General features: G+C 38.0%; 1 protein-coding gene across 6 annotated transcripts in view; it reads right to left on the reverse strand.

Annotated features, from left to right (window-relative positions):
* Window positions 1-16,302, reverse strand: part of prr5b (proline rich 5b (renal)) — a 69,323-nt gene that overhangs the window by 45,019 nt on the left and 8,002 nt on the right. For all 6 annotated transcript variants that reach the window (XM_082166961.1, XM_082166956.1, XM_082166958.1 and 3 more), the window contains 3 exons: window positions 16,222-16,302; window positions 3,646-3,694; window positions 3,514-3,571 (listed from right to left, as the gene is read on the reverse strand). In XM_082166961.1, the coding sequence (XP_082023087.1) occupies window positions 3,514-3,571; window positions 3,646-3,694; window positions 16,222-16,302 (188 nt within the window). The remainder of the gene's footprint in view (window positions 1-3,513; window positions 3,572-3,645; window positions 3,695-16,221) is intronic.

A 16,302-nucleotide genomic window follows, 5' to 3' on the forward strand; every position in this document is an offset into this window, starting at 1 on the left:
GTTTAAGTAATTTGTATAAAACCAACAGGATGTCCAGTATTACAAACGCTTGCTAATTACTTTTAATTCGACCACGCCCACTCGCGCAAAAGAGATTCAACATGCAAATCTCCACATGGGACGCGAACGCCCTCGTTACCTCAAACACAAAACACCAAAACACTTCACAAGTCTCTGCTTTTCGTCGAGTTTGGAAGACGCGCTGTGAGCTTACATTGGACTTACATCAGAAGAAGAAGAACGCGATTTGAAGACAAGAAAGATGTAAGGTAAGAAATTCTTACTTATTAGTTTATGGTATTGTTGAATAAACTTCACATTGCAGTTGAACTGTTGCTAGATATATGGTGAATATTATACTATTTAGACCCGTGTTTACTGTTAAATACTGTTTGTGGATATCTGCTCAAACATAGATATGTATAACCATAATGTTTAATATTTTGGAGCGCGATGGCGTTTGAATGTATCATATTTTGGAGCGCGATTGCGTTTGAAAGGAAAAATGCACCAAACATTAGGCTTTATGTTTTTACTATTATCTCATTTCATATCATCATAACGAATGGAAACATTTGAAGTAACATAAGATAATCAATATATTTTTCTCTAGCATTGTTACTGAAATCTTTTGGAAGATTTATAGGCTGCTTTGTAAAATAAAATTATTTTATGCAGTACTGCACATAGCTTATGCCTACAAGGCACAACAAATATGGTGTTCTTTATATTATATATTGTTGGAAACATTTGTGTGTGTGTGTATTCTGTGAATTTTAAAAGGCAATTTTAACCAGAAAAATCTAAAATGTATTCCCAAAATCGTGCAGGCCTAGTTTCTCTTGATACCAGTATGTTCACTTTTTTCTTTTCTTTCAGGGACCAGATGCAACTGAGTCCTGCTGACTTCAACATTCACATGAGTCTCTGTACATGAACATGGTAAAGTGAAAATCAAACACCTTGGAAATGGTATGTACAATGTTTTTAGGAATGGCACAAAGGTCTCTGTCTTTGGATCATTGTTTTCAATGTGCTCTTTTGTCATTTGTTGTGTATTTTTGGATTATGTTGTGTTGTAAATAAATCCAAACAATCTAAAAGCCATTCTTTTTTAAATCTCCTCATTCTTTGTGCAAGGTTGCTCTGAATGACAGGGCCTGATCGCTCCTAATAGGGCAGTTAGGGGAGTGTCTTTGTCTTTCTCAGGTGTTAAAGGCTTACATATTCATGAGATGATCACGCCTCTTCGAATATGGCTTTGTCACACAAAACACGTCTTAGAAATTTTAAATCAATATATTGTCTTATCTGAATGAGCAGTCAGGGTGATTTTCACATAGTTTTGGAGCAAATATTCTAGGCTATGTCATACAATTTTCAAAAGTCTTGTGAAGAAATAATCAGTATGGGTTTCATGGCCTTATTTCAGTGACAATTTTTTTTTGTATTTTCACAAACCACGCATAAATGTCATTATCTCAAAACTACAAACTTTTACATACATGCTGCTGATATATTATTGTAGCAGAGTTTGTGCTGAATACAGTGTAATTAGACTTTAGCCATGAAAATGTCACTAGTAACAGAAAAAAACACAAATGTCAGAGCATGTCAGAACACCTCCAGGCCCAGAAAACAGCTCAGACCTCAGAGGGTTAAGCTGGTTCAAATCATACCTATCTGACCCCTACCATTTTGTCTATTTAAATGGAGAAAAATCGATCATAACTCCAGTAAACTATGGAGTGCCGCAGGGATCTGTGTTAGGCCCTCTGTTATTCTCAATATATATGATGCCACTTGGAAATATTATAAGGAAACATGGAATTAGTTTCCATTGTTATGCTGATGACACTCAAATATATATTTCATCACGGCCGGATGAAAACGCTAAATTTTCCAAATTGACAGAGTGTGTTAAAGATATAAAAGATTGATGTATGTATGTAATGTATATTATCTACTTGTATCATTACAATTTTTTCTATTCTCTGTTTTTTTATTTTTTTTATATATAATTATTTATTTATTTATTTTTAGTTGGTGGGTATTTTCTTTGGTTTAGTTTTAATGTAAAAAAAGTGTCAATAGTTTGTGATCCATTGTGTTGTAATATTATTTGGTTTAATAAAAAAGTTTGAACAAAGATATAAAAGATTGGATGACGCGTAATTTTCTTTTATTAAATCCAGACAAGACAGAGGTAATACTTATCGGTTCCAAAAAAACGCCCATAAAACCTCGTACAATACAACTTTAACATCATAGGAACATCCTGTTACTTTATCCTCTACAGTAAAAGACCTGGGTGTTATACTCGATTGCAACCTGTCTTTTGAAAATCATATTTCATATGTTACAAAAACAGCCTTTTTCCACCTTAGAAACATTGCTAAGCTACGTAATATGCTATCAGTTTCTGATGCAGAAAAGTTAGTTCATGCATTCATGACCTCGAGACTGGATTACTGTAATGCTTTATTAGCTGGTTGTCCTGCATCCTCAATAAACAAGCTACAGTTAGTCCAAAATGCCGCCGCTAGAGTTCTTACGAGATCAAGAAAATATGATCATATAACACCGATTTGATCATCACTGCATTGGTTACCTATAAAGTTCCGTATTAATTACAAGGTATTGCTACAGACTTATAAAGCCCTAAACGGCTTAGCTCCAGTCTATTTAACGGATCTTCTATTGCCCTATAATCCATCGCGCTCTTTAAGATCACTAAATTCAAGGCTTTTGGTCATACCTAGGATATCCAGAACCACCAAAGGAGGGAGAGCATTTTCACATTTGGCTCCAAAACTCTGGAATAGTCTTCCTGATACTGTTCGTTGCTCAGACTCGCTCTCCCAGTTTAAAACTAGATTAAAGTCGCATCTCTTCAGCCAGGCATTCATATAATCCTACAGTTCAAACTACAATCCGTCCTCTAGCTCATAAATGCCAGAGGAGAACTGGCCCCCGACTGAGCCTGGGTTCTCCCAAGGTTTTTATTTCTCCATTAGATCACCTGATGGAGTTTTAGGACACCATTAGGTCACTTGATGGAGTTTTTCGGTTCCTTGCCACTGTTGCCTTTGGCTTGCTCAGTTGGGGATATTTTGGGGATATTTAATTACATTTTATCAATCAATAAATTCCTCTTGAAACAAACCTTGTTGTATTATTTTCATTTAATACTGTGAAGCTGCTTTGACAATCTGTATTGTGAAAAGCGCTATACAAATATACTTGACTTGACTCACACACACTCAGAAACACACTCAGAAACACTCACACTCAGATACACACACACTCAGATACACACTCAGAAACACACTCAGAAACACACTCACAACTCAGAAACACACTCAGAAACACACTCACACTCAGATACACTCTCACACACTCACACTCACAAACACACTGAGATACACACTCTCTCACACACACTCTCTCACACACACATATGTTCTGATGTCTGAATCTCATGCATTAGATATTAATATAAAATCATCTTACCTTCATAAAAGCGAATCTTATCCCTGAGAATCACCATTCCCTTCGTCAGCAGCTGATTCTGTGACACAAGCACAAGCACACTCAGTTCACAGACACTTCGTTAGTGAGGATTACTGAGAGTCGTTAGATCACCTGCAGATACTCCGTGAAGAAGGAGCCCAGCTCGGTCTTCAGCAGCTGCCTAGAGACACACACACAGAGACCAGCACGTCAGTGTCTGTGTGAGGCGTGTGACGTGTGTGAGGCGTGTGACGTGTGTGAGGCGTGTGACGTGTGTGAGGCGTGTGTGAGGCGTGTGACGTGTGTGAGGCGTGTGTGAGGCGTGTGACGTGTGTGAGGCGTGTGACCCGTGTGAGGCGTGTGTGAGGCGTGTGACCCGTGTGAGGCGTGTGTGAGGCGTGTGACATGTGTGAGGCGTGTGACCCGTGTGTATGGCGCTCGAAATGTTTCATTCGGCGACGAGACTGACAAGCACGACAGATAACACTCGTGTATACGTGCGTGTACGTCTCCATTTGTTTTATATGGAGACGTACACGCAAATATCACGTCACGTAGACACGTCAATAACGTGTAGCTGTTGATCGTTACAGACGTGACGGCGGCGTCACGTTAGAAGTTAACGTGTGGATAACGTCTGTACGTCTGCCCGTCTGCCCGTCTGCCCGTCTTAACGTCTGCCCGCCTAATTTTCCTTATTTTCTCATACATTTAGGCTACTGTTATAGACATTATAGATAATCTTATTTTGGCAGTTTACTTAGGACTACATTGGATTTATTTATTTCTATAATGCTGAATGTCTGTTAAGTACATACATTTGGTATCCCAATGATAGATAAAAGTATATTGTCATGTATACGATCTTATGAGAGACAAATAAAATGGGCTAGTAAAATTCATATAATTATTTGTTTGTTTAAGATTTGTTAAAGCCCTGCAGCAACCGGTCTGCATGCCTCAAGTTCATTCATAGATGCTGCATTTAGTATTAATTAACCATTCAGAAACCACTTTAAAACTTATTGGATTTTAAACTAAAAAGAATGATCATACTTCTGATTGCCGGTTACTGCTATACTTATTCTGAACAGGTCATTAATCATTCAATTTAAAATCGTTTAACATAAATATACTATTTAATAGAGCTACACTACAGTTTTTATAAAGCCTAGCACTCTATTAAATCTAGCCTAGTCATACTGCACATTTTTTTGCTACTATGTTAAGAGCATACAAATATATCACCCAACTCAGGCAAAACAATTGACAGCCCTGATAAATAAAGTAAAAGGCTTAATCGGATGCATCTTGTTTTCACCTGCAGGAAAAACAAACACTTAAAACAAAAATGACAGTAAATGCCCACTAACATCAGTAGGTGGCAGCAGAGGGACACTCATCTGCTCATTAGACATGTCCACTCCTTGATATACTTGTAGGAAGTTTCAGTAAGTCTTGGGTCATTTATTCCTGTACATTAAGGGCTCAATGCCTTAACAATTTCTGAAAGGAGCAATGTTCGATATAGTGTACATTTGCTTTTGTAAAATATTTTCAGTGCTTTAAATGTCTTACAGATTTGTATTATATGGGGGATCTGCATCTTTGGAAGTTATTCCACTAACACAAGATACATAATGAGTGAAATGTATGACTGAATGATTTTTAAAAATTTATTTTTATGTCAAAACGAAGAGTTTGTAATGTCATTTGTAGCATATTTTAATAACAGAATAATAGACTTAAATGGTCAGAGTATGACTGCTTTATTCTATGGTATTTCCTGCATGCTGGTCCTATTCCTGTCTACCTTATACATGAGATACCCATACCTTTACTCTGCTCTTAAGCACACACAATAATCATAAATGCTACACTAAATCATTAAATCCTGGGAAATAAAGTTTGTTACATAAATAAGAATTACAGTAAAAAGCATTCACTTAACAATTTCACAGGTAATGAAGTACGTTATACAATATGCAGTGTTCAGTATTTTCAGATTTAAACTATGGCTACGATTTATATTTATATTCTTTATATCACAATGACATACATATGTACACATACACATACACACACACACACACACACACTCTGTATATATATGTATGTGTGTGTGTGTGTGTGTGTGTGTGTGTGTGTGTTTGTTACATTCTCTATAAAGTATATTTTCTGTATTACTGTATGTAAAATGCGAGTGGAGTACGTATACAGTATTACAGTACTGAAAATAATGTCTGATTACACACCTGTTCTGTCTACAAACGTTTGAATGATTGAAGATACTGTTGTTCTCCCAACATTCGGCTTTACCTATCATAATTGATAACATTGTCTGCAATAGTGTCCTTATTTCATTAGAAACATGTCCACAATCTTGACCTCTTACACTGTTTTGCCTCTGTACCCTTCTTCCACCACACATCATTACTCCTCTTCTTCACGGCTGTTGACCCTGTTTGTTTCTGTGTTGTTCTTCCATTATCTAAATGTGTGACACGGAGTTGTGCTCTGTCAACATATGCTTGTCAAATGAAGCTTCAGGAGATGCAGCTCTGAGCTATTTCAGAGACCTGGTTGATTTCATGCTTTACATTCCCCTTCATTAGTGAAATGCAAAATGTATAGCCAAGACACTGTCATTAAAACATTAAAATGTAGCATGTCATGGGAACCAACAACAGCACATACATTAGGCTTTACCCATATATCTATTTATAACGCAGCCACTTTAAATTCACATAATGTTTCACTTCTGAGTAACAGAAATATAATGAAATATATATATAATGAAAATGAATTGCCAACATGCCAAGAATATAAAAAATACCAAGTAAAACACAAATTTGTAAATATTTGTTTGAATGTTTCTGTAATGAGCAGTTTTTAGAAAACCAGAATGCCTGTAAATAAACAATATATTAATGACTGGTATTTCACACAATAGTCGATGAAAATACAGTTCCAAACAGCAGAACAACTGCAATTGTCTGAAAGGAGTAGTTGTGTGGGTGTTAATTATATATTTCTGTTTTTGAAAGAATTCATGGATTTCATCAGGTCCCTTTCCACAGGTGTATTAATCAAGCACAATGCAGTCTGCATTCATAATCTAGGTGCTTGATTTTATACACCTGTGGAAAGGGACCTGATGAAACCCATGAATAGGTTGAACATCAACCAGTAATCTCAATAGAACAGGGACTTGGCGCCATCTACTGGCAATTTTATATTGATATTTAGTAGTTTAATATTTATTTAGCCTCCGTTCATTTCGGCATTTACAACTCGGTTTAAATGAGCTTGCTAGAAGTTCATAGAACGATTTTTTATAACATAGAATTTAAGAATATAATTAAGTAATGCATCATCTCTACTATAGAGCTTTTTTATTATTATTGTAGCCTATAGCCTATTTCCTATTCCCACATGCTCGTGCATAATTGATATTGCAAAATACATTCAAAGCTTTTTACTGTTGAGATTCGTTTTTTTTATGTATCCAAACCTAAATAGTATTTTCTTAATATTCTTCGAGGATGTTAAAAGGTAGGCCTATGTTAAATAGCTATTAATGTGATTTTCTCTGCTGAAAAATACTTCATCTAATTTAATAATAGCTTTAATAGCTAAATTATCAAATCTTCTAGCCCACACTGTTCGAACAGTGTCTCAAATAAGACAAGTCCATTCAATTCAATTCAAATTTAGTTGTAAAGCGCTTTTCACAATATTGTTTCAAAACAGCTTTACAGAAAATGCATTTCAGAAATGTCGATATAAAAATACAGTTAGTAATTTATTAATCCATCATACAAGTAGCTGCATAAAAGCACGTGCGCTATTTTTAAATTAGCCAAGGCACGTTTTGCGTTCAGACGTTAAAACGGGCAGACGTGTAGACGTTCTCCACACGCACGTTAACACGTCTTTAAGCTTGGTTAGGAAAGAAAAGAAAAGTGTGAGGTGTGTGAGGCGTGTGACGTGTGTGTGAGGCGTGTGACGTGTGTGAGGCGTGTGACGTGTGTGAGGCGTGTGACCCGTGTGAGGCGTGTGAGGCGTGTGACGTGTGTGAGGCGTGTGAAGTGTGTGAGGCGTGTGACGTGTGTGAGGCGTGTGACGTGTGTGAGGCGTGTGACGTGTGTGAGGCATGTGACGTGTGTGAGGCGTGTGACGTGTGTGAGGCGTGTGACGTGTGTGAGGCGTGAGGCATGTGACGTGTGTGAGGCGTGTGACGTGTGTGAGGCATGTGACGTGTGTGAGGCGTGTGACGTGTGTGAGGCATGTGACGTGTGTGAGGCATGTGACGTGTGTGAGGCGTGAGGCATGTGACGTGTGTGAGGCGTGTGACGTGTGTGAGGCGTGTGAAGTGTGTGAGGCGTGTGACGTGTGTGAGGCGTGTGACGTGTGTGAGGCGTGTGACGTGTGTGAGGCGTGTGACGTGTGTGAGGCATGTGACGTGTGTGAGGCGTGTGACGTGTGTGAGGCGTGTGACGTGTGTGAGGCGTGAGGCATGTGACGTGTGTGAGGCGTGTGACGTGTGTGAGGCGTGTGACGTGTGTGAGGCGTGTGACGTGTGTGAGGCATGTGACGTGTGTGAGGCGTGAGGCATGTGACGTGTGTGAGGCGTGTGACCCGTGTGGCGTGTGTCCCGTGTGGCGTGTGTGAGACGTGTGACCCGTGTGAGGCGTGTGACGTGTGTGAGGCATGTGACGTGTGTGACGCGTGAGGCATGTGACGGGTGTGAGGCGTGTGACCCGTGTGACGTGTGTGAGGCGTGTGACGTGTGTGAGGCGTGTGACGTGTGTGAGGCGTGAGGCATGTGACGGGTGTGAGGCGTGTGACCCGTGTGACGTGTGTGAGGCGTGTGACGTGTGTGAGGCATGTGACGTGTGTGAGGCGTGAGGCATGTGACGGGTGTGAGGCGTGTGACCCGTGTGACGTGTGTGAGGCGTGTGACGTGTGTGAGGCGTGTGAGGCATGTGACGTGTGTGAGGCGTGTGACGTGTGTGAGGCGTGTGATGTGGGTGAGGCGTATGGCGCTCGCTTTGTGTCATTTCTTTCCTAACCAAGCTTAAAGACGTGTTAACGTGCGTGTGGAGAACGTCTGCACGTCTGCCCGTCTTAACATCTGCATGTCTGAACGCAAAACTTGCCTTGGCTAATTTAAAAATAGCGCACGTGCTTTTATGCAGCTACTTGTATGATGGATTAATAAATTACTAACTGTATTTTTATATGTACATTTCTGAAACGCATTTTCTGTAAAGCTGTTTTGAAACTATTGTGAAAAGCGCTTTACAACTAAATTTGAATTGAATTGAATGGACTTGTCTTATTTGAGACACATTTGGATACATAAAAAAAAACAAATCTCAACAGTAAAAAGCTTTGAATGTATTTTGCAATATCAATTATGCACGAGCATGTATGGGAATAGGAAATAGGCGATAGGCTACAATAATAATAAAAAAAAGCTCTATAGTAGAGTGGATGCATTTACTTAATTATATTCTTAAATTCTATGTTATAAAAAATCGTTCTATGAACTTCTAGCAAGCTCATTTAAACCGAGTTGTAAATGCCGAAATGAACGGAGGCTAAATAAATATTAAACTACTAAATATCAATATAAAATTGCCAGTAGATGGCGCCAAGTCCCTGTTCTATTGAGATTACTGGTTGATGTTCAACCTATTCTTTCAAAAACACAAATATATAATTAACACCCACACAACTACTCCTTTTAGACAATTGCAGTTGTTCTGCTGTTTGGAACTGTATTTTCATCGACTATTGTGTGAAATACCAGTCATTAATATATTGTTTATTTACAGGCATTCTGGTTTTCTAAAAACTGCTCATTACAGAAACATTCAAACAAATATTTACAAATTTGTGTTTTACTTGTTATTTTTTATATTCTTGATATGTTGGCAATTCATTTTCATTATATATATATATTTCATTATATTTCTGTTACTCAGAAGTGAAACATTATGTGAATTTAAAGTGGCTGCGTTATAAATAGATATATGGGTAAAGCCTAATGTATGTGCTGTTGTTGGTTCCCATGACATGCTACATTTTAATGTTTTAATGACAGTGTCTTGGCTATACATTTTGCATTTCACTAATGAAGGGGAATGTAAAGCATTAAATCAACCAGGTCTCTGAAATAGCTCAGAGGTGCATCTCCTGAAGCTTCATTTGACAAGCATATGTTGACAGAGCACAACTCCGTGTCACACATTTAGATAATGGAAGAACAACACAGAAACAAACAGGGTCAACAGCCGTGAAGAAGAGGAGTAATGATGTGTGGTGGAAGAAGGGTACAGAGGCAAAACAGTGTAAGAGGTCAAGATTGTGGACATGTTTCTAATGAAATAAGGACACTATTGCAGACAATGTTATCAATTATGATAGGTAAAGCCGAATGTTGGGAGAACAACAGTATCTTCAATCATTCAAACGTTTGTAGACAGAACAGGTGTGTAATCAGACATTATTTTCAGTACTGTAATACTGTATACGTACTCCACTCGCATTTTACATACAGTAATACAGAAAATATACTTTATAGAGAATGTAACACACACACACACACACACACACATACATATATATACAGAGTGTGTGTGTGTGTGTGTGTATGTGTACATATGTATGTCATTGTGATATAAAGAATATAAATATAAATCGTAGCCATAGTTTAAATCTGAAAATACTGAACACTGCATATTGTATAACATGTACTTCATTACCTGTGAAATTGTTAAGTGAATGCTTTTTACTGTAATTCTTATTTATGTAACAAACTTTATTTCCCAGGATTTAAAGATTTAGTGTAGCATTTATGATTATGTGTGTGCTTAAGAGCAGAGTAAAGGTATGGGTATCTCATGTATAAGGTAGACAGGAATAGGACCAGCATGCAGGAAATACCATAGAATAAAGCAGTCATACTCTGACCATTTAAGTCTATTATTCTGTTATTAAAATATGCTACAAATGACATTACAAACTCTTCGTTTTGACATAAAAATATATTTTTTTAAATCATTCAGTCATACATTTCACTCATTATGTATCTTGTGTTAGTGGAATAACTTCCAAAGATGCAGATCCCCCATATAATACAAATCTGTAAGACATTTAAAGCACTGAAAATATTTTACAAAAGCAAATGTACACTATATCGAACATTGCTCCTTTCAGAAATTGTTAAGGCATTGAGCCCTTAATGTACAGGAATAAATGACCCAAGACTTACTGAAACTTCCTACAAGTATATCAAGGAGTGGACATGTCTAATGAGCAGATGAGTGTCCCTCTGCTGCCACCTACTGATGTTACTGGGCATTTACTGTCATTTTTGTTTTAAGTGTTTGTTTTTCCTGCAGGTGAAAACAAGATGCATCCGTTTAAACCTTTTACTTTATTTATCAGGGCTGTCAATTGTTTTGCCTGAGTTGGGTGATATATTTGTATGCTCTTAACATATAGCAAAAAAATGTGCAGTATGACTAGGCTAGATTTAATAGAGTGCTAGGCTTTATAAAAACTGTAGTGTAGCTCTATTAAATAGTATATTTATGTTAAACGATTTTAAATTGAATGATTAATGACCTGTTCAGAATAAGTATAGCAGTAACCGACAATCAGAAGTATGATAATTAATTTTAGTTTAAAATCCAATAAGTTTTAAAGTGGTTTCTGAATGGTTAATTAATACTAAATGCAGCATCTATGAATGAACTTGAGGCATGCAGACCGGCTGCTGCAGGGCTTTAACAAATCTTAAACAAACAAATAATTATATGAATTTTACTAGCCCATTTTATTTGTCTCTCATAAGATCGTATACATGACAATATACTTGCATCTATCATTGGGATACCAAATACTTAACAGACATTCAGCATTATAGAAATAAATAAATCCAATGTAGTCCTAAGTAAACTGCCAAAATAAGATTATCTGTAATGTCTATAACAGTAGCCTAAATGTATGAGAAAATAAGGAAAATTAGGCGGGCAGACGTGCAGACGGGCAGACGTTAAGACGTGCAGACGTACAGACGTTAAGACGTGCAGACGGGCAGACGTTATCCACACGTTAACTTCTAACGTGACGCCGCCGTCACGTCTGTAACGATCAACAGCTACACGTTATTGACGTGTCTACGTGACGTGATATTTGCGTGTACGTCTCCATATAAAACAAATGGAGACGTACACACACGTATACACGAGTGTTATCTGTCGTGCTTGTCAGTCTCGTCGCCGAATGAAACATTTCGAGCGCCATAAGGCGTGTGAGGCGTGTATGGCGTGTATGACGCGTGTCAGGCGTGTGACGTGTGTGAGGCGTGACGTGTGTGAGGCGTGTGACATGTGTGAGGCGTGTGAGGCATGTGACCCGTGTGAGGTGTGTGAGGCGTGTGACGTGTGTGAGGCATGTGACATGTGTGAGGCGTGTGACCCGTGTGACGTGTGTGAGGCGTGTGACGTGTGTGAGGCGTGTGAGGCATGTGACCCGTGTGAGGTGTGTGAGGCGTGTGACGTGTGTGAGGCGTGTGACCCGTGTGACGTGTGTGAGGCGTGTGACGTGTGTGAGGCGTGTGACGTGTGTGAGGCGTGTGACGTGTGTGAGGCGTGAGGCATGTGACGTGTGTGAGGCGTGTGACGTGTGTGAGGCGTGTGACGTGTGTGAGGGGTTAGGGTTAGGGTTAGGGTTAGGGTTAGTCATTACATACGGAGTAACTCTTTCCTAACCAAGCTTAAAGACGTGTTAACGTGCGTGTGGAGAACGCCTACACGTCTGCCCGTCTGAACGTCTGCCCGTCTGAACGCAATACTTAATGTGCCTTGGCTAATTTAAAAATAGAGCACGTAGGCTACTTGTATGATGGATTAATACATGACTAACTAGGTAACTGTATTTTTATATGTACATTTCTGAAATGCATTTTCTGTAAAGCTGTTTTGATGTAGCCTATTGTGAAAAGCGCTATACAACTAAATTTGAATTTAATTTAATTGAATGGACTTGTCTTATTAGAGACACTGTTCGAACAGTGTGATCTAGAAGGTTTGATAATTTAAGCTATTATTAAATTAGATTAAGTAATTTCCAGCAGAGAAAATCACATTGCTATAGGCCTAGCTTTTAATATCCTCGAAGAATATTAAGAAAATATTATTTAGGTTTGGATACATAAAAAAACGAATCTCAACAGTAAAAAGCTTTGAATGGATTTTGCAATATCAATTATGCACGAGCATGTGGGAATAGGAAATAGGCGATAGGCTACAATAATAATAAAAAAGCTCTATAGTAGAGTGGATGCATTACTTAATTATATTCTGAATTTCTATGTCATAAAAAATCGTTCTATGAACTTCTAGCAAGCTCATTTAAACCGAGTTGTAAATGCCGAAATGAACGGAGGCTAAATTAATATTAAACTACTAAATATCAATATAAAATTGCCAGTAGATGGCGCCAAGGCCCTGTTCTATTGAGATTACTGGTTGATGTTCAACCATGTGTTCAACCTATTATTTCAAAAACACAAACATATATTTAACACCCACACAACACAACTACACCTTTTAGACAATTGCAGTTGTTCTGCTGTGGCTCTGTTTGGAACTGTATTTTCATTGACTATTGTGTGAAATGACAGTCATTAATATATTGTTTATTTACAGACATTCTGGTTTTCTAAAAACTGCTCATTACAGAAACATTCAAACAAATATTTACAAATTTGTGTTTTACTTGGTATTTTTTGATATACTTGGCATGTTGGCAATTAATTTTCATTATATTTAAACATATATAGGCCTATATATTTCTGTTACTCAGAATTGAAACATTATGTGAATTTAAAGTGGCTGCGTTATAGATAGAAATATGGGTATAATCTAAATGTATGTACTGTTGTTGGTTCCCATGACATGCTACATTTTAATGCTTTAATTTTGCATTTCACTAATGAAGGGGAATGTAAAGCATTAAATCAACCAGGTCTCTGAAATAGCTCAGAAGTGCATCTCATGAAGCTTCATTTGACAAGCATATATTGACGGAGCACAACTCAGTGTCACACATTTAGATAATGGAAGAACAACACAGAAACAAACAGGGTCAACAGTCGGGAAGAAGAGGAGTAATGATGTGTGGTGGAAGAAGGGGAAACAGTGGAAGAGGTCAAGATTGTGGACATGTTTCTAATGCAATAAGGACACTATAGCAGACAATGTTATCAATCATGACCTTACAATGACTGAGGGTCAAAAGGTAAAGCTGAATGTTGGGAGAACAACATTGTCTTCAATCATTCAAACGTTTGTAGACAGAACAGGTGTGTAATCAGACATTATTTTTAGTACTGTATACGTACTCCACATTTACATAATACAGTAAATATACTTTATAGAGACAATGTAACACAAACACACACACATATACAGAGAGTGTGTGTGTGTGTATGTATGTATATATATATATATATATAGCCTATATATACACACACACACACACACACACACACACATATATATATCAGTGATGCGCGGGTCAATGTAAACAACCCGCACCCGACCGACGTTTTCAACTAACCCGCCCGTGTAAATTAAATATAGTGTAATATTCAAACAATTGATACAAGCCCATTTAAATTTTAATCCTGCGCGCTGCGCAAAAGTTCAGTTATAAGAATGTTGGCCTAATAGTTAATTTAGCCTACTTTTAAAACGTTTAAGCATATATTTTTATATTTTTGTTTATATAAATGTTATTTATATTATTAGGCCCATTTATTCGTTTTATTTTACAGCAGTTTGTGTGTACAATGAATATAAGCCCATTTAAATTTTAATCGTGCGCGTTGCAAAAGTTAACTTAAATTCTGGCCTAATAGTAAATTTACTTTTAAAATTATGTAGGCTATATTTTTGTTTATATAATTGTTATTTATATTATTAGGCCCATTTATTCGTTTAATTTTACAGGACTTTGTGTAGGCTATATTTCTTCTTACATAGGCCTAATTTGTAATTTGAAATAAAACATTTCTATTTGAAAAATGTTGTTGTTGCTCATTAGTTGTTTAGGAGGTAAGGCTGTGGTCTAAGCTAACAGTGATATACATGTAGATTTTTTTTCCTTTTTTGGAGCGAGCGGGGGCGATTTGAGTGGAGCGCGGAGCAAACTGCGTTGAGCGCTGAGCATTAATGAGCGGAGCGGCCTGATGTAGCTTTGAGCAGGGGAGATTATCACCGCTCCACTCCGCTCATATGCTCTCTAGTACTATATAAATTACAAAGGTTTAATTGGCATCAAACAACCCGACCGACCGCGACCCGAATATCATTACAAATATTTTTGGATGACTCGTAACCGCGGGTAACCGCAGGCACCCGCTCATTTCAGATCAACCCGCGCATCACTGATGGCTAATGAGCAGATGATTGTCCCTCTGCTGCCACCTACTGATGTTAGTGGTCATTTACTGTCATTTTTGTTTTTCCTGCAGGTGAAAACAAGATGCATCCGTTTAAGCCTTTTACTTTATTTATCAGGGCTGTCAATTGTTTTGCCTGAGGTGGGTGATATATGTGTATGCTCTTAACATAGTAGCAAAAAATGTGCAGTATGACTAGGCTACAGGGGTGGTAGTGGCGCAATGGATAAGACACATGCCTTTGGTGTGAGAGACCCGGGTTCGAATCCACTGTGAGACACCAATGTGTCCCTGAGCAAGACACTTAACCCCTAGTTGCTCCAGAGGAGTGCGACCTCTGACATATATAGCAATTGTAAGTCGCTTTGGATAGAAGCGTCAGCTAAATGAATAAATGTAAATGTACATTTAAAAGAGTGCTAGGCTTTATACAATTTTTAGTGTAGCTCTATTAAATAGTATATTTATGTTAAACGATTTTAATTTGAATGATTAATGACCTGTTCAGAATAAGTATAGCAGTAACCGACAATCAGAAGTATGATAATACATTTTAGTTTAAAATCCAATAAGTTTTAAAGTTGTTTCTGAATGGTTAATTAATACTAAATGCAGCATCTATGAATGAACTTGAGGCATGCAGACCGGCTGCTGCAGGGCTTTAACAAATCTTAAACAAACAAATAATGATACGACCCATTTTTCTGAATTTTACTTGTCCATTTTATTTGTCTCTCATAAGATCGTATATAGGCTACATGACAATAGACTTTTATCTATCATTGGGATACCAAATGTATGTAGGCCTACTTAACAGACATTCAGCATTATAGAAATAAATAAATCCAATGTAGTCCTAAGTAAACTGCCAAAATAAGATTATCTACAATGTCTATAACAGTAAATGTAGGAGCAAATAAGGAAAATTAGGCGGGCAGACGTGCAGACGTTCAGACGGGCAGACGTTATCCACACGTTAAATTCTAACGTGACGCCGCCGTCACGTCTGTAACGATCAACAGCTACACGTTATTGACGTGTCTACGTGACGTGACATTTGCGTGTACGTCTCCATATAAAACAAATGGAGAAGTACACGCACGTATACACGAGTGTTATCTGTCGTGCTTGTCAGTCTCGTCGCCGAATGATACATTCCGAGCGCCATACGTATGACCCGTGTGAGGCGTGTGACCCGTGTGAGGCGTGTGACCCGTGTCTCTCACCTGACGCCTTCATTCAGTACGTGGAGCTCGTTCTCTCCCAGATCCCTCCGCTGGAACACCGAGATCACGGCATTATGGATG

Source organism: Leuciscus leuciscus (genome assembly GCF_965113295.1).
Source record: "Leuciscus leuciscus genome assembly, chromosome: 4".
Taxonomy (NCBI): Eukaryota; Metazoa; Chordata; class Actinopteri; order Cypriniformes; family Leuciscidae; genus Leuciscus; species Leuciscus leuciscus.